General features: G+C 45.0%; 2 protein-coding genes across 2 annotated transcripts in view; both read left to right on the plus strand.

Annotated features, from left to right (window-relative positions):
- Nucleotides 1–19,731, plus strand: part of LOC121635255 (NLR family CARD domain-containing protein 3-like) — a 1,000,352-nt gene that overhangs the window by 529,470 nt on the left and 451,151 nt on the right. The window lies entirely within an intron of this gene.
- Nucleotides 1–19,731, plus strand: part of LOC121635914 — a 100,138-nt gene that overhangs the window by 53,418 nt on the left and 26,989 nt on the right. The window contains exons 6-9 of the mRNA XM_041979331.1: nucleotides 2,957–3,197; nucleotides 9,895–10,272; nucleotides 11,590–11,826; nucleotides 18,691–19,010. Coding sequence (XP_041835265.1) covers nucleotides 2,957–3,197; nucleotides 9,895–10,272; nucleotides 11,590–11,826; nucleotides 18,691–19,010 — 1,176 coding nt within the window. The remainder of the gene's footprint in view (nucleotides 1–2,956; nucleotides 3,198–9,894; nucleotides 10,273–11,589; nucleotides 11,827–18,690; nucleotides 19,011–19,731) is intronic.

A 19,731-nucleotide genomic window follows, 5' to 3' on the forward strand; every position in this document is an offset into this window, starting at 1 on the left:
GTTTATTCCAGCATCAGCTTTCATCTCTTCTGTTGTCTGGCTGGAATCTGACATCGGGATGTTTTCAGCTTGGGGCTGTTTGTTCATGATAGCGGCGATAACATTAACTGTCCTCCGTCGCCTCCGGCCTCCGTCGCCTCCGGCCACCGTCGTCTCCGGCCACCGTCGTCTCCGGGCGGCTGATTTGTGGATCGTTTTACAGGTCATTAATTATTAAAATGGGTTTGTGGTCAGGGTGGAGTGGAGCGTGTGATGATCACCAGCAGGTCAGGCTGGAGATGGGGGAGGACTTACATACGCTTCCCATCAGTTACCACGGTTACCAGGGTCATACCCAGACCAAGAAACGAGATCATCTGATCACTTTTGAGGGTGAAACACAGGAACGTACAGCATTTTATTCTCAGATGGATGGATGATGGATGGATGGATGGATGGACGGACGGACGGACGGACGGACAGATAGATAGATATTTACATAGAGATGTGTTCAGAGACGTGGGTGGAGTTCTGTTCCTGGAAAAACAGCTTTTGATGAGGTAATGCAGGAAGATGACGGCAGGATGAAGAAGAGCTTGAGGGCTTCAAGTAATGAAAGATATTCATCCACTCAGAATATAAACTAATACCGACTAAAACACAAAGAAACTTCAACACATGAAATGGAAGTAATAAAATGACACTGCCCATCAAACAAGGCACCACCTGGATTTAATTAAATGGGTAGTGGATCCTTATAATGTCATTTTAGCTGTAAACAGCATAGTATTACTTTTTTTTCATGTCGTTAAAAATCACCCGCCCCCAACCACCACCACCCCTGCCATGGTCATGGTCTAGGGTTTGTTTTTCATGACGAAGAGGTAAACGTGGTGCCCCTCTACGTCATAGGAAAATTTAAAACCTCAGAGCCCCCTCCCTCCAGATGAAAAAGGCGGGTCCTCGCCTTGCAGGCGCTATCCAACACATACGTACGGATGTGAACTTGTTGACTTGTAGACTTTAGAGTGCTTTTGACTAAATATGGCAGAAATGGGACGGATTTTGCTGCTGAGCTGCTGATGCTGAATGCTGTCATTCAGTATTTTCTACCTGTGTATTCATGACCCGCCCACTTTCCGCCCTCTGACCACTGCCACAACTTGGAGTTTCTGGCATTTTTCACAATTTGGCAGTGAATGAATTTCTGCAAAAAGTAGGGGGTTTACTTATACTTTAAACAAATAGATAACAGGCTCCTATTGGATAATTACTGCAAGGGCGATTATCTTTGATGATTTAACGTTTGGTGGAATCAGATGGAAGAAAAACAGCAGTAGAGCTCAGGACCATGTTTAATAGTGAAAGTTAGAACGTGTCCACATGAACAATGTGAAGGAACTCAAGGGACTGAACAGCTGTGGAGCCAGAAGAAAACCACCAACCAGTGAGGCTAACCGGAGAAAAAGGCTTCAGGTTGCTAGGGAGCTTAAAGACTGGACTCTGGAGCCTTGGAAGAAGGTCATGTGGTCTGATGAGTCCAGGTCTACCCTGGTCCAGAGTGATGGAGCATCAGAGTAAGAAGAGAGGAGGACGAAGGGATGCAGCCATCATGTCTAGTGCTACTGTACAAGCCTGTGGGGGCAGTCTATGGTCTGGAGTTAGTGCAGTTGGTCAGGTCTATGTTCAGGTCTAGGTTCAGGTCTAGGATCAGCAACATGTGTCCAAAGAATGAGGTCAGCTGATACCAGAATATCCTGAATGAGCAGGTTATTCCATCTTCCCTGATGGCACAATGCAGGATTCATGGGGCTCAGATTGTAAAAGAGTGGTTCAGGGAACAGGAGACATGTTCACACATGGATCGGCCACCACAGAGTCCAGAGCTGAACCCCATGAAGGATCTTTGGAAAGTCTTCCCCAGAACCTTCCAGAGATTGCCACAGTGCTTTGAGACAGACACAGATCTGGTTCTGGTTCTGGTTCCATTCTGGAGTCTTAGAACTTTGGTGCTTTCTGGTGAACAAGCCCACATCAACACCAGTTTAACCAGAACCCGGGTGGGAGGACTTTATTCCACAGAAGCAAAGACAAAGATCTTGGAGATTTGGGCCTGAAAGCCGATACTTAAGTCGTCAGGTTCCATTTTGACCTACAGTTTCCTAAAATAAACATAGTCAAGAGAGGAGGGACTTGGAGGGTTTCTTCTTCGGTGGTAGCTGCTGCGGTGGCTGTTCAGCAGGTCTAAAGATGGACATGTAACACCACATCCAGTTCTACGTCAGCCCCGACTCCTTTTTTGTACTGTCATGGTGTTCCTTCGTCACTTCCTGAAGCTGATTGGTTGGTTGTGGCACTGATCAGGTGACCCCAGCCTTTGTCCACTGATGACGTCATGGTTCATGAAGAACCAGTAGCTGCTGGTTCCAGTTTTCAGGTTGTGAACTTTCAGTCGGCTGGTTCAGGATGAGCTTGGGGAGCCCTGATGATGTGATGGACTACTGTGGGCCATGATCTGGACTTCTTTTAACTTTCACCTGTGTTTGTTTTGCTCTTTGTAGACCAGACATCTTTCATGATTTGAGAATATCTTAAATGATTATGCTAAAGGTTGTAACAACATATGTGAGGGAATCTCCCCAAACTTTCAGGTATTCCATGTTTTTAAAGCTGAGAATGTAGGAAAAGGTCGGAATATTTGACACCCGTGATGTCCGACTGGCTTCAGTGGTTAGAGAAGTGTCGCCCATGTTTGTTGACCAGTTTGAGAGGAGTTTTCCTGCCGTCTATAAACTTTCTGAACCCTCTGGTAACTCGAGTTAATCCATCACAGAAGAATCACCAACTAAGAGTTTGGTGTCAAACAACACTATGAGATCACATAATGAGCCAATCAATTGATAAGTGATCGGCTGTAAGAGAGCTGATTGGTTTCTGCCTGGACAAACAGCTTCTTCTCTCTGCTGTCGTGTCTCAGCGGGCGATGCTGCGCTTCTCTGAGCTGGAGCTGAGGGAGGAAGAGGGAGGAGAGGATGAAGAAGAGCCGGCAGACGGCCAGCAGGGAGACGGAGGGTGGGATGGAGAAGGAGGAGAGGAGGAGGAGGAGAGGAGGAATAAAGAAGAGGGAGGATGGGAGCACTGCCAGCAGAGTGAGGGGAGGCGAGGAGGAGGAGGAGGAGCAAGAACTCCCACTGCAGCCACCGCCGAGGCTCCGAGAGGTAAGAGGATTTCCGGAGAGTTCTGCAGGAACACACACAGCGGCATGAAAAGATGTAAACACACACTCATTTTTGCTGGTTGATCTCATTCCCTCTTTCAGCTCTCTCTCTCTCCCTCTCTCCCCCTCTCTCTCCCTCTCTCTCTCTCTCTCTCTCTCCCTCTCTCTCTCTCTCTCTCTCCCTCCCTCCCTCTCTCTCCCTCCCTCTCCCCCTCTCTCTCTTTCTCCCCCCCCCCCCCCCCCCCCCCCCCCCTCTGCTGAACTCTGGGTGCCCCCTCTCGCTGGAAGCCCGGTGTACCGCTGCCCTCATTTTCTCCAGGAAGTGGAGTCTGCACATTCAGACTCGGCACACAAACACACTGACTGGGTGTTTCACATTTTCTCTTCCACATCAAACAGTCAAACTTCTAAACAAGAGACATAAAAAACCTGAAGTAAAACCACCGTCTAGTTCCAGGACAAGTTTCTGTTTGTTCTGCAGACCAGCATCCAGTCCTGGTTCCTCCATTGGTCCTTCACCTGTTTCCCTCATTGCTGTGTTGTTCTATGACTATGTTGTTTGGGGGGATTGTGGTCGTGTGGTTCTCCGAACAGACCTCTGTGGTCTGTGTGGAGAACCACACGACCGAAGCCAAGATGGCTTCTAAAGGAACGGAAACTACGATGCGAGCCAGACGGGTGGGACAGACAGCAGGACTTTGAACTGAGTTTTATATAAATGCTGTTTCTGACGGAGGAAAGAAGGAGGGGAAGTTGGAGTGAAAACAGAAAACAGCTTCCGGTCTGGCAGGGAAGCAAAGCAGACAATCATCAAGAGCACTTCTAAGAAGAAAAGCTAAGACAAAATGTGAACAGTAACAACAGAAACAAGTAGATGAAAATAAGAAACTTAACTGTGGCGACTGTTAAACTCGTGCCTTAGTGAATGAGAGGGGGGGGCTCACACAGGGAACTGGAAATGATGGTCTGATGACCATGTAGGGTTCTGTGGGAGGGGCTTTTGGAAGCATGTGGACATTAATTTATTGTGGTGTTTTTGGCTAATTTAGCTTTACACTCTGTTGCAAACCCCCAGCTCGCTCGGGAAAAAGGGGTATAAACATTAAACCCACCAACAAATTCTTGATTAAAAGTATGTATTTACAGGTTATTATCAGTGACAACAAGCCGGATTATAAAGTGTAATAACGCAGCTATTCACGGCCGGTTATAAGCCAACTACCCCCACCCCCATAACTAACAGCTGCCTTACCTTTTTCCTTTGGGCTGCATTTCTTCTTACGTTTTTCTGCCCAACTAAGACAACTTCTTCTTGATGCCATGGTTTCCATCCATGTCCTCACTAATGGGAATAATAGGTTTCCGTCCAGGGGTTTTGATGTAATGATGCCACAAAAACACCACTGGTCATTTCGGCTTGTCTTATTCTTAAATCCTAAATGAATTTTTAAGCATATAAAGACTAAAAACAAGTCATTCTATTTTCTCTTGGATGAGGCTGAACATTCAGCTCCAGGGCCTCCTGTGGCTAATGGGGCCGTATGGATTTGCATAGTTCGCTTATAGCAATAAGCGGTTCTGCTTGAGACTGTAAGTGTTGTTAAGAACGTAGATCAACAGTAAATCAAGAGCTTCTTCCAGCTTCTTCACCATGACAGACCGACGTAGAGTCCTCATCCCTGCAGACGCTGCACCGATCCACATGTTGATTCATTCTTCCCTCATTTGTGAACAAGACCTGAAACTCCTTCACTTGATGAAGTCATCATGAAGGTCAGATTGACCCCTTTCCAACTCACAGAACCCTTTTCCAGCAGAGGACCATGGTCTGGGAGTAGGACAAGTTAAAAACAGAATCGGGGCAGCCTTGGTAGAGTCCAGCCCTCACTGGACATGAATTTACCTTATTACCAGCAACATGAACCAAGCACTGACACGCTTGTATAAGTGGCTACGGTACTCCCAGAGGACCTCCCAGAGAACCTCCCAGAACACCTCCCAGAGGACCTCCCAGAGGACCTGCCAAAGGACACAGTCGAACGCCTTCTCCAAGTTCACAAAGCCAAAGCAGACTGGTTAGACAAACTGACCCCTCAAACACCCTGCTGGGGTCTAAAGTTGGTCCACTGTTCCACGACTGGGACGAAAACCACACTGTCCTCCTAAATCGAGGTTCAGCTGTCCAACGTCCCGTCCTCTCCAGAACCCCCAAAACGATTGTGTGATCCGCCACTGTGGATCTGAACCCGTGGGACAATCCATCTGCCAGGTCTGGCTGTGAACTTGGATCAGGTTCATGCCGGCGGTGGATTTGACTCCGCTGCTGTTTAAGTTTCATGGATGTTGACGTAATCCAGCGTGGTGGTGATAGGACTGGAGAAATCTGAATAATGAAGATCTATTTCCTAAAACATCTAATTCATCTTCATTAAAAGAACATAAAACGGCACAGTAGTAATCCCATGGTACTCCCCAGGTGAAGCTGAAGCAAGTCTGTAAACCATTTAATTCTCTCCTGACCTGACCTTACCTCGACAGGAAGCTTGGTGTTTTGGTGTGTTTTGTCTTGTTGATGTTAGGGGTCTAAATACGAACCAGGGATAAGAGAGTTTCTGTTGGACTCAGCAGATCGTTTGTTGATGAAAGAAGCAGCTGAAAATGAACTGAACAGGTCAACTTGCTCACGAGCACATTGGCAGTCGCTGCTCTGGATAGTTTTATCTGTAAGCAGCAGTCAGCGGCACACACACCCGGACAGCGTTTCCAAGACGATTGCTTTTGATGGCCCGTTGCCATGGCGCCTAATGTGGCCTGAAACAGTGGGAAGCAAGAGTCAGGTGATCAGCAGAGAGGGAGACGGGCAATGAAGAATAAAGAAGAAAACACGCTGATAAAGAAATCAGATGTAAAAGAAAACTGTTTTTGTGCGATGATTAAGGTCAGATTTATGTTAGATAAAGATTAAATTCAGGTTAGCTTACAGTTAAATCTTGGTTAGATTTAGGTTATGTTACGGTAAGAAGAAGGTTAGAATCAATTCAGACTGGTTAGATTAAAGTTAGATTTAGGTGAGATTAAGACTAGATTATGTTTGATTCGGGGTACATTAAGGTTAGATTAAATTTAAATTTGAGTTATATTAAGGTTAGATTACAGTTAAGCATTGGACACTTTTTTGACACTAGAAAACCCAGAGTCCTCTTACTCCTGCTGCCATGCCCAGAAGGCAGCCAACAGGCTGTGTGATTTAAGATTCTAACTATTGGTGTTTACAGGACAATTAAAGTCCTGCCCAGCCAGAGGACGCCAAGCCCAAGGATTCCCCAGGTCCAGAAAGATGTGTCTTGGGAACTCAGGGGAATGTCTGGACGAGACCAAGTGTTTCGTAATAGTCTCTGGGAGCTCTAGAGCATAGATTGGAATCGGATCTTTAGTGGCAATGTTTGGGTCCTGACTTTGAGCCATGGCTTTCTGATCGACCGACCTCATTTATGGCGTCGCCAGTGACGCCCTCAGTAAACAAAAGGGGGCGGATCAGAGAAATTCCATTTTTTTCCAGATCACTAAGGGTCACATGCCAGGCGTCTACGAAAGGGCCGAACATGCTGAGACGGCTGGGTGAAAATAGGTCTTTTCCACACTGAGCCAGATATTGCGAAATCCAAGGACCCCCATTTGGTTCTCTAGATGCCCGTTTTCGATTGGAGGTCCAACAGGCCTTGCTTAACTCAGGGAAGGAAGGTGGCAGAGACGTGAGACCCTCAGGATAGCTAGGGGCCCCTCTATAAAATACTGATAACTGACACCACCACGCTGTGGGGAATGGCTGACCCTAAGCCAAGAGGCCATGAGACTCTATGTAAATATGTTAAATTCTGGGTCACACCATAATGTGATCTATTGTTGTTGGTATGGATGCAGTGTCTCAATTGTCCTTGAAGACGCTTCCCCTGGGACGAGAAGTAACAAATTACTGTCCAGCACTGGCGTCAGACCTCCTGAATCAGTCAAAAATGGTGGGGGATGTGCAGAAACGTCAGATTTGTCCTTTGGTTCAAGAGGCTGGAGCCAGATGTCTACAGAAAGGTCTTGCCAAAGCTGAGGCTTTACAACCCACCTACGTTGATCTAGAGCAGGGGTGGCCAGCGTCGGTCCTCAAGATTCCCTGCTCCAGCACACCTGACTCAAATTAAATGGATCCAACAGCCTATAAGGATCTGCACAATGACTCATTAGTTTAAGTCAGGTGTGCTGGTGCAGAGAAACATGGAAAACCTGCAGGATTGTGGCTCTTGAGGACCAACGTTGGCCACCCCTGATCTAGAGAGTGCCAAACCCTGGACTAGTTATGCGCCATAGCTCGCAGAACAAATGTGGCTGAGATGTTAAACCGGCATCTTTGGGATGGCGGGTGGCTGCTCTGTGAAGCAGGCGTGTCTTCTGCCATGGGACTGAGCATGGTGCAATTCCCTGGACCTGGACCACTTGCAAGTGGAAATAATGGTAAAAGATTGAAATGTTGAAAATTCCAATTTTCAATCTCCAAATGAAAGAATTTGTAGATTGTAGACACATCTGTAAACTGCACAATGGGCGACAGCAAAATTTAGTCTATAGAAAATCATCTAAATGTGGAGTTTGGGAATTTTGTAGAAGTGGACTTAAAGTCCACAGAAAGCCCCCAGGATGTCCAATTTATGCATCTTAGTGGGGTTTAGAGACATCCTGTGGTTTATCAGAGTATTTGGCTTCATAAAACCAGATTCCAAATTCCAGCTCTGATAGAGATGAATGGAACACAGAATTCTGTCATGGCTGAAAATGGCCCGAAATGATTCCCGTAGATATTAATGGAAAACGGAAATTTGCAAGTGTGCTGGAAATAAGCTAAAAAGTATCAGCCTTAAGGCCCTTTTATGCTCCCTTAGGTATGTAAATAGCAACGTCCGTTTCTTTTGCATTGCCATGGTTGTTAAGTCAGTTCCTCCATTAGCATGCAGTGCTAAGTTCAGAGTTCATTCTCACGAGCCGACTTCAATTTCAGACACCGTTTGGCAGCGGTAATACACTAATAAAGTTGCTTCCAACTGCCCTAAACGTTTGCATATAGTCTCTGTTCAGAAACTCATGTAATTACTAGTTTCGCTCGCCTTCATTATTCTTCTGCTTTTTAGTTTCTTTCCTTGTTCTCTTCTTCTCTGGTTTGTTTCTTTCCTGGTGACATGTCAGCTATCGTGTTCAACACTGTCCCCACGATTTCCGCTGGTATTGCTCCATCTTGCTCCGTCCGTTGATTCCTTTGAATTGATTTCAGCCTTTTACATGGCTGCATTGGGCTGAAACAGGCAGCCTTTCAGATTCCAAATCCCCAAAAGTTAGGAAGCCATCATGGCCGAACTAGGTCTCAGGATGTCCAAAAGGTGCCTTGGGTGTGTCTTTGGGATGTCCTGGTGCCATTACAGGGGGTCTGGGACCAAAAGACCAACTTCCAAATTCCAAGTTACATAGACTTGAATGGATTTCACAGTATGGAATTGAGGGTAACTGCCCAGGGGAAAGTCACAGGTCAGACCAACGTCTACTCCCCAAATGTGGGGGACGCTGATGGTAGCAGCATAGGTCCCAGACGTAGCATTTTCTATTACACATTTGACTGAACTTGTCTCCATTTTCAGCACCAGATTGTTGTAGCAAAAATTACAGCATTGCACTTAAATGATCCGATTTTAATGGTTAGATTTAGGTCAGGTCAAAGCTAGATTACAGTTAGGTTTAGGTGAGATTAATGCTAGATTACGGTTAAATTTAAGGTTAGATTACAGATAGATTTTAATTAGATTAAGGCTAGATTACAGTTAGGTTTAGATCAGATAAAGTTTAGATTGTGGTCAAATTTAGGTTAGATTTAGGTTAAATTTAAGTCAGAAAAAAACAGATTTCTGCTGCGTTCAGCTGCTCTGCCCCCTACTTTCCAACAACAGTAACTACAGAAACAATGAACCAGATGTAGCAGTGATAGATGCTGAAACCAAACCGTGTCCCAGTTAATTAAAAGAACTCATTCTTTAATTCAGCTGTTTTAAAGTATTCACATGGAACCTACTTAAAGAAAATGTTGCCATGACATCCTGACCTAAAAGACTTTTAACTGGATTTTAAAGTAATTCCTTCAGTCAGAAAAGATGCTTTAAAACCAATGAAACCAAGCAAAGTATCTTCCAAATCTCAAACTTTTCCTTTACAATGTTAGTTTTACACACACACACACACACACACACAGACACACACACACACTAAATAGACTGAACAAGTGGGGAAGAATGATGAATGAGAAATGTTTTGAACAGTTGTGTTTTCTTCAGAATAAAAAGAGAAAGATTTTACTTGGATCATGGATGTGATGTCTGATGCAGTCTCTCTGTTCATTGACAGCTAATGATCTCTTTTATTGCACCACTGGAGTTCATCCAAGTTCTCGCACCACATTTCTTCTCCCCATGTCCAGATGGTTGAATCAAAGCCTAGTTTTCCCCAAAATGCTTAACTTTTTTCTTAACTTAACTTTAATTTAATAACAATAAACATGTTAAAGTTATCTAAAAATGTGTTTGGTTCACTAAAATAAACAAAAATCCACCTGGTGGATAAAACAAGAATGTCACAGTGGTTGTAAAAAATTGATTGATTTTTCCTGATAGGTTCCCCTCCTCTTCAACATCTACCACTTTACCACCACTCCGGCAATCCACCTGTCCTCAAAGAGAAGAAAGACGCCTCAACGGAGAAGAAGGAAGAAGATGAAAAAACAGGAGAAAGTGTTCAGCAAAAGAAAAATTTAGTCTCACAGCTGGAACAACAGCGGAGGTTTCTACCGGCAGCCAGAGGCGTGTTTCAGGGAAACTCCTCCACCCTCGTGTCAAATCCCAGCATGGCGATAAACCGACGGCGAATCTTCAGCCTGGAGCCTTTCCACCAGAGCAGCATCATCAGCAGCCGACAGAAGAGGGGGCGGGAGGATGAGAAGGAGGACGAGGACGGGACCAGAAACCCCAACAAGAAGGCCAAGCTCACCAGTGGTAAGAAAGTCTTCATGCAGTTCAGTTAAATTTAATTCAGTTAGAACTCGTAGAAATTCAGTGCAGTTAAATTCAGTTCTGTTCTTTTGTTCAGCTGTATTTTAGATCCACTTTAACTTTGTGTTCCACAGGGCTCCATACTGGCTTCCTTTCTCTTCTGTTACTGCAGTCTTTTTATGTTTGTCTCTTTGTTACTGCTTTATGCAGATGACACACAACCGTTATCTGGTAATACCTCGCTGTTGTAAATTGTGCTTTCTACAGCCAGGTTTTATAAACTAGTAGCAGAACCAGTACCATAGTGAGAATGACTAGCAATTTCAACACTTTTTTCCAAAGATTTGGGACACACAACTAACAAAGAATAATTAAACTGAGAATGAAAGCAATGGATGTGGCTATGTGCAGTATGTTGCTGATGTAGAAGTACTTCAGTAGATTATGTTCAGTAGTATTCAGTGACTCTCACAACCAATGAGATGAAGGCTCTGGAGAGGCTGTTAGTTCAGGAGCTTCGTACTGAGGCGAAACCATGCCTGGATCCATAAAGGTTTGTATATAAAAGGAAAAGAAGGACAAGTGATGCCATTCTAACTATCATTCATCATTATCTGTACCGCTTTGTCCATGGTCAAACAAAAGCTGAGATACTGAGCCCATTAAAAACAGCAGAAGTACAGCATTTCCGCTAACTCCACAAGATCTGTTCCAACAAACCACCCGTAGACAGGCCGAGAGTACCTTATCCAGCACCTCACAAGTACTACATTCTGATACTGATCTCAGGTAGAAGGTACCGGGTCCCTCTGTAAATATATCAGTACAAACATACGTTCATCCCTGTCAGTGAAGCTCATTAATGAGCAGATATTTCGGGAGGAAGAGGTGAACAGGAAATCCTTGAGGCTAGGTAGAGAACTGTAAGCCTACCAACTAGTCCTCCTTTAATCTTTATTTATTTGTTTTATTTGTTTTTGTCCAAGACAAATTTCTCCCAAAGGAGACTAATACATTGACTTTGCTTTCAGTAATACATAAACAAACCATTGTTCCCCAGAGCGCCATACTGGGCCCGGTTCTGTTATGTTATGTCTATTTTTCTTTGTTTTTATTCCTGCTGTATGCAGATGACAAACTGGTGTAGAAGGAACCTGCAACTCCTAAAGCACAGCAGTGTTTTTCTCTTTTCTTACTGTTTTATTGCTTTATTAACTAATCAGACCAGATTAAATAGATGTAAGTTTGTTTTTTGGGTTCGAAAAAACATTTAATTTGGATTATTCACTAACTTTTGTTATTCCTGGTAATAATTTACAGTTATAACAGACTCCACTCTGGAAGACGTGAAGAAGCTGAAGGTCTGCATCGAGTTAAACGGCCTCCGACTCAACAAGCCCCGCCTCCCAGCAGAGTTAAGCCAATGGCTGCCCTCTGGCCAGTGGTCAGCAGAGATGGACAGGAAGTTCAGAATGGACCTCCCACCTATCAAGGGGAGCTCAGAGGTCAATGGAGGAGGGTGTGAGCCCACATTCCTGAAAAGAGATGGCCAGAGAGGTAAAACCAACAGATTTATTTAATTCCAATTCCAAAAAGTTGGGACGCTGTATGAAACTTAATCAATTCCCAGTAGAACATAAAGAACATATCAGATGTTGAAACTGAGACATTTTACCATTTCATTGAAAATATTAAATCCAGTCTGTAAATAGTAGTTCCAGGGTGTAAAAAGTAGTTCCAGGGTGTAAAAAGTAGTTCCCGGGTGAAGTTCAGCACGGTGTAAAAAGTAGTTGCAGGGTGTAAAAAGTAGTTCCAGGGTGATGTTCAGCACGGTGTAAAAAGTAGTTCCAGGGTGTAAAAAGTACTTCCAGGGTGAAGTTCAGCATAGTGTTAAAAGTAGTTCCCGGGTGAAGTTCAGCACTGTGTAAAAAGTAGTTCCAGGGTGATGTTCAGCACGGTGTAAAAAGTACTTCCAGGGTGTAAAAAGTAGTTCCAGGGTGATGTTCAGCATGGTGTAAAAGGTAGTTCCAGGGTGTAAAAAGTAGTTCCAGGGTGATGTTCAGCACGGTGTAAAAAGTAGTTCCAGGGTGTAAAAAGTAGTTCCAGGGTGATGTTCAGCGTGGTGTAAAAAGTAGTTCCAGGGTGATGTTCAGCACGGTGTAAAAAGTACTTCCAGGGTGTAAAAAGTAGTTCCAGGGTGATGTTCAGCATGGTGTAAAAGGTAGTTCCAGGGTGTAAAAAGTACTTCCAGGGTGAAGTTCAGCATAGTGTTAAAAGTAGTTCCCGGGTGAAGTTCAGCACTGTGTAAAAAGTAGTTCCAGGGTGATGTTCAGCACGGTGTAAAAAGTACTTCCAGGGTGTAAAAAGTAGTTCCAGGGTGATGTTCAGCATGGTGTAAAAGGTAGTTCCAGGGTGTAAAAAGTAGTTCCAGGGTGATGTTCAGCACGGTGTAAAAAGTAGTTCCAGGGTGTAAAAAGTAGTTCCAGGGTGATGTTCAGCGTGGTGTAAAAAGTAGTTCCAGGGTGATGTTCAGCACGGTGTAAAAAGTACTTCCAGGGTGTAAAAAGTAGTTCCAGGGTGATGTTCAGCATGGTGTAAAAGGTAGTTCCAGGGTGTAAAAAGTAGTTCCAGGGTGATGTTCAGCATGGTGTAAAAAGTACTTCCTGGGTGTAAAAAGTACTTCCAGGGTGAAGTTCAGCATAGTGTAAAAAGTAGTTCCCGGGTGAAGTTCAGCACGGTGTAAAAAGTACTTCCAGGGTGTAAAAAGTACTTCCAGGGTGATGTTCAGCATGGTGTAAAAAGTAGTTCCAGGGTGTAAAAAGTAGTTCCAGGGTGATGTTCAGCATAGTGTAAAAAGTAGTTCCCGGGTGAAGTTCAGCACGGTGTAAAAAGTAGTTCCAGGGTGATGTTCAGCACGGTGTAAAAAGTAGTTGCAGGGTGTAAAAAGTAGTTCCAGGGTGATGTTCAGCACGGTGTAAAAAGTAGTTCCAGGGTGTAAAAAGTACTTCCAGGGTGAAGTTCAGCATAGTGTAAAAACTAGTTCCCGGTTGAAGTTCAGCACTGTGTAAAAAGTAGTTCCAGGGTGATGTTCAGCACGGTGTAAAAAGTAGTTCCAGGGTGTAAAAAGTAGTTCCAGGGTGATGTTCAGCATGGTGTAAAAAGTAGTTCCAGGGTGTAAAAAGTAGTTCCAGGGTGATGTTCAGCACGGTGTAAAAAGTAGTTCCAGGGTGTAAAAAGTAGTTCCAGGGTGATGTTCAGCGTGGTGTAAAAAGTAGTTCCAGGGTGTTTAAAGTACTTCCAGGGTGAAGTTCAGCATAGTGTAAAAAGTAGTTCCCGGGTGAAGTTCAGCACGGTGTAAAAAGTAGTTCCAGGGTGTAAAAAGTACTTCCAGGGTGTAAAAAGTACTTCCAGGGTGAAGTTCAGCATAGTGTAAAAAGTAGTTCCCGGGTGAAGTTCAGCACGGTGTAAAAAGTAGTTCCAGGGTGATGTTCAGCACGGTGTAAAAAGTACTTCCAGGGTGTAAAAAGTAGTTCCAGGGTGATGTTCAGCACGGTGTAAAAAGTAGTTCCAGGGTGTAAAAAGTAGTTCCAAGGTGATGTTCAGCATGGTGTAAAAAGTAGTTCCAGGGTGTAAAAAGTAGTTCCAGGGTGATGTTCAGCATGGTGTAAAAAGTAGTTCCAGGGTGTAAAAAGTAGTTCCAGGGTGATGTTCAGCATGGTATAAACAGTAGTAGTTGCCAGGTAACCTGGTTAGTTGTCCAATGCTCCTCCAGGTGTTTCTGGTTTGTACCAGGTACTTTTCCAGCCTTTTGTTGCTCCTGTTCAAACTTTTTCCATCAGATTCACTATCAGCTCATATTTTCATCTCATGGTGAAACGTCTCCGTTTCATCTGACATGTTGTTTATGTTGCACTGGGAAGAAAATATGGGTTGATGAGGTTGATAAATGATTTAGTTCTGTTTTTTATTTCGATTTTACACAGCATCACGACTGGATTTTTACTTCTGTGAACATGTTTCTGATGCCGTAAATGAAATGTAAGCGGCTCTCCAGCAGCTCATGTTGACTGGAACGCCACTTCTCCGCTGCGTGACACGTTCGTGTACAAACCTGTGAGCGACTGGTGTTGTGAAGCAGACTTTTTAAATCTCTGCTCTGAAGGCTGAGCCGTGCGCTGCTGTAGATCAGCTCTGCCTCTGCTGCCATCCGTCCTCCTCCTCCTCCCCCTCTCATCTCTCTTCCTCTCTCTGTGATTGCCGGAGCACACGCCTGGAATAACACCGCCGCTGTGTGTGTGTTCCTGTGTGTGTTCCTGTGTGTGTGGACCCATTGCGGCCTCGTGGCGTGCTAATAGCCGTCTAACATCTCCCAGATGGAGCTGTCACACTCGCAGTAATGCACAGGGAATGTGTTAGCAGCCTCCTCCTCTTCCTCTGTTTGTTGAAGGCTGCTCAGAGCGGCGTTCACAGTTTCCACATGTTCCCTTCAGGATGTCTCAACAGTCAAATTCACTTTAACTCAAACCAAACAAATCCAATTAAATCCAGACGTGCTGTTACGCAGGAGGTGCTGCTTCTTTTCTCATCCGGCGTTTTATTTCAGAGAAAGTTAAATAATTCCTGATGATGTCAACATTCATGTCGGTGGGTGCTTCGCCTGAGAATCAGTTTAGGGAATTCATTTTAATCTGCTTTACGAGGTGCAATCACGAAGAAAAGGATGCATGTATCAGGAGATAAAAGCACCTGTCCTCACCAGGTCTTAGTAAAACCACGTCCACTCCTTGATCCATGACTTTTTATCCCTGTAGAAGCAGGAAAGTTGTGGTTTTACCAGACTCTTCTTTCCAGAGCTGCTTCAGTTCATCGAGGTCTGCAGCTCTCTGAAGGTCCCACTTCAGCATCTCAGTCAGGCTGAGTTCTGGACCTGGACTGGACCGTGTCAACATCTCGTTGTGTTGAGGTCTGATGCTGCGTCGGGATCTTTGTCCTGCTGCATGAGACAGTTAAGACAGATTCTCATCCATCACCCTGCTGGTATGAGGTGTTTATGCTGATAACGTGCTGCTTCGTGACCAAACATCTTCAAAGCATTCATACTTTTCCCTCTTTTCCTGGCTGGACTGTCTAACTGAGGCCCGGAGAGTCTGAGTCTGGTTGGAGATTTGAGGTGGGCGGGGTTAACACGGAAAAGAATGAAGCGGAAAGTTGTGGCTTCTGCGTTTCCCCTGATGTGATGCATATTTTTAATGAACAGCTGATCGTGTAAAGTACGTAAATGTAAACACACGTGAAAGACATGGACACCGCTGCCCGCCACAGACGACGTGGAATAGACCCGGTCAGCTGTTCATCGCACATGCAAACACAGACCCCGCCCCCACAGTAACCCCGCCCGTCTAAGACTAAACTAGAAATTGACCAAATACAAACTTTTTTCTTGTTCTGCGGCCTTGAGAACAAGAGCAGAGTTCCTGTCTGTCGGCGTTTGTATCAAGAACAAGAAGTGTCGCTCTATCGTATCGACTGGAAAAATGTTGTTATCTAACATGTCAGGACGCTGCAGTGAAAAGATAACGGACATTTTTAAAACAGCACTAAACAGATTTTTGAAACTGACATGCTAACATGTAGCCTCCATATTAACATGCTGCATGTAACCTCTTCTTCTTCACGTCAGGGCGGCGAACAGGTCACACTGACGTTTGATGGAGGCCGTATTTTAATGAACCATCACGCAAAAAATTAGGGTTTTCGGCAAAAATTTAGATTTGAGCATTAAGACCTGCAGTAGGAACGTTGTCTTTGATCAGCAGCCTCAAGGTGAAACTGAAGAAGAGGGACAAGATAACCAACCATCACATACAACCACGGGCTGCTTGTTTGGTGGAGAAAGACACTCTGGACATTAAGATCATTTAAATCCCAGAGATGAAAGGAGTTTTTCTCTGGTGGATGTCCACCACAGTTGTTTGTGTTTCTTACCTCCTACATGTTTACTTCCTGTTAAAATAACTACTGAATTACAGCCAGCAGTGTACGTATACCGCCCCCCTCTGGAGACTCGACACAGCCCAGTCGTATTCATGCTTCTGTTTTTCGGGAGCCAACACATCAACATCAGAAATCGTTCCTTCTGAAAGTGCAGCTGCCTCTCGGTCACACCTGGACACACCTGCTGATTGTTGGGGGGGCGTGGCTAATAATTCCCCACGATGATGATGTCACGCTTGAGAAAACAATAACTGCGGCAATTTGATGATTAGACATGAAATAAGGAGCTTTTCAACAGCGACACGCCCAGAGGGACACACACTTACCACGAGTGTGTATGTGCTGAAAACTGCTTCCAGTAAATGATGGATTCCTGTTGAGTCCACACACACACACACACACACACACACACACACACAGCTCCATTATGGTGTTAATCCTGTTTGCAGAGAATGAGTGTGTAGGTGTACTACATCCCTACGTGTGTGTGTGTGTGTGTTGAGGCTGATAAATAATTCAGCAGATGGAGGAGGCGTGACTCCCCGCCGGCTCGCAGAAACAACCTCTGCCTCGGTGTGTTTTCTGAGTGTTTCCGTCCTCCCCTCCCCCACCGTCCTCTCCAAGCTGCTCCGGCTTCTTTGTTCCTCCTCCTCTCTGTTGTTATCTGGCTTGTCCGTGACTGAAGGACGTCTCGCTTGTTGCGTGACGAGTTTTCGATTCTTCGTTCGCAGGTTAATGGGACATTCAGGAGGGAAGCGACACAGCTCAACTCTCAGACTCAGTTTCAGAGGTTTTCTCTAAAAATCAACTCATCAAACTCTAAATGCTAAAAAGAAAATTTCTATGCACATAAAAAATTACTAATTAAACTTTTTTTCTAGTGAATCAGACCTTTATATCACTGGTTCCCAACCTCCTTTCACTTACGTCTGTCTTTTACGTTGCCATGGTCATAACGTCAGTTCCTCCACTAAATGGTCTGTACTTATAAAGCTCTTTTATCCAAAGCGCTTTACATATACGTCACATTCACACACACATTCACACACTGATGGCGGAAGCTGCCATGCAGGGCGCTAACCACGACACATCAGGAGCAAGTAGGGGTTCGGTGTCTTGCTCAGGGACACCTCAACATGAGCTCTCCGGGCCGGGATCGAACCGGCATCCCTTAGGTTACAGGACGACCGCTCTACCCATTGAGCCATGCCGCCCCCCACTAGTAGTGCTGAGTTCACTCCCGCGTTCTCACGTCGGTTTTGGACGGCTGTTGGTGGCGATAATGCGGCGCTATAAAGTTGTTTTCACCCGGCCAGCACACTGAAAAGCTTGCGGCATCTCTACAGATGTCTGGTTTGTGTCTTTCGCTGCTCGTATGTCAGCTATCCTCCTCAACACTGACCCTGCTGTTTCCGGTGGTGTTGCTCCGTTTGTGATGGATCAGCAAGGCCCCTGAAAACACACCAACTACGAGCATAAACAGTGGACGAAAGTGTCCATCAATCCGTCTTCTCCATCCAGCCTTTACTCTTGTCAATGAGCAGCAGTGCTGCTGTAGGCCCCTCCCCTCCTGAAGCTCACAGGAGGCCCGGTGTTGTATCGTGAAAAGCACCGTGCACAATGTTCGCCTCCGTGCCCCACCCCAGGCCTGGCTCCAGAGGGGGATCCAGAGAGGGACCCCAGTCTTCTGAGCCACACTTTGTGTACTTCGTCCCCTAGAGACCTGTTTGCCTTGGGCGACCTGTTGAAATAACTACTTCTTGTATTAGAACCAGTCGTAGGACCTACTTACTGCCCCCACTGACTTTATACAGCTAAGTTTATTTACTCTAGACCAGTTCATGGGTTTAAGGTTTTGTGATTTTTTTAGAAATACTTTCAGATTTGCTTGACGCTTGAATTGCTGTCGGAGCTTCTAATCAAAGGACTCCTGCCTGATCTGACCTCACCTGCTGCTCTCTGAGAAACCTCTGAGTTTTTAAGCTGACATTTTCCTAAAAATGCAGAAAATGACAGGGTAAAAAATTAATCCTAATGTGGTGATTTTTACCTCCGTGCTTTATGATATTTGTAATTGTCAGGATGACATTTGAAAGGTATTTTCTGTTTTCAATGACGAGTTATTCTGAGGGCTGGAAACTGAAAGAACTGGTGCTTTAAAAGGACTACAGTCTTTCTACAGTCTGGCTGTGATTCGCTGATTTAAGCTTTGAACCTTTAAGAAAGCAGTTTTCTCTCCTATTTTATCAGATTTCCTCACAGCTTCTTTTCTCCTCCTTTTAAAGCCAAATAACAGCAAACTGGTGACTTTCTTATTTTTCACCAGAAACTTTTTTTTGATTGGGAGTTTGTATCTACACCTTTTGGTTGTTTTTGGTCGTTGGATGTTTTTAAAGCCACTAACTTGATTTTCTCTACTCCCTCCAGTTTTCCAGGTGACGCCGCCCTCCTCTGGCGCCCGTCTCCCCCAGCAACCGAGCAGCTCTATTCCCAGGCCAGCGGCCTCCTCCCTTTCCTGCTCCTGCCTCCAGGACAAACATCAGAAATTAAAAGAAAGCCGCAGGGTTTCTTCTTCCCTTCCTCCCTCTTCGGCCTCACCTGACCCCCATCTGTTCCGCTGCCATGACGACAACCTCAACAAGCCGAAGGGCAAACGACCCTGCAAGATGAAGCATACAGGAGGAGAGACTGCGAAGGGGGAGGAGAGAGATGAGGAGGGATGCGACGATGAGGAGAAGAGTGGAAAGGTCAGTTTGTTTTCATTGTTCCTTCAACTTGTGAGATTCTGAATGAAGTTCTGCTCGATGTTGAGAGAGAGGAGGAGGTCGTCTGCATATCATGTTTGTCCAGCAGCCTTCGCCGCTGTGTGCAGGACTGCTCCTGGTTTGATGTGTTCACTGTTCAAACTGTTAATAAAAATGTGAGTCAGACGAGGAAAACACATCTAAATCACCCAAATGTGCAGAAACTGAGTTTGAGAGCAGTTTCGTTCCAAGCATGCACGTAAACACATGCAAAATAATGTGACTCACAATGACTCAAACGCCCACACAGACACCCAGGGGGAAGAGGGTGGATGGAGTGATGGTTTCCTCCTTCATATCCATTTACATCTGCTCTGGTGCAGCAAAACTGAGGGCAAAAAGCACCCGACAGAAGCTGGAGGAAGCGCTGAAATGAAGCTTGTGTTAGTCCTCGTCATACACAGACGAGGAAAGAAGTAAACCTGTGTGAATCTAAAGATCTTAGAAAATCTGAATTAAAACAGTAATGAGTTCATTATTAATTACTCATTCATTTTCTATACCACGTAGTCCAGTTCAGGGCCACGGGGAAGCTGGAGCCTGTCCCAGCAGGCCAGGTGCATCCTGGGAAGGTCGCCAGTCCATCGCAGGGTCATTATTATTTAATTATTATTATAGATTTAATCAAAATTCAAAACATAGACAAGTCTGAATCATAATGATC

The sequence above is a fragment of the Melanotaenia boesemani genome, chromosome 24, assembly GCF_017639745.1.
Source record: "Melanotaenia boesemani isolate fMelBoe1 chromosome 24, fMelBoe1.pri, whole genome shotgun sequence".
NCBI lineage: Eukaryota > Metazoa > Chordata > Actinopteri > Atheriniformes > Melanotaeniidae > Melanotaenia > Melanotaenia boesemani.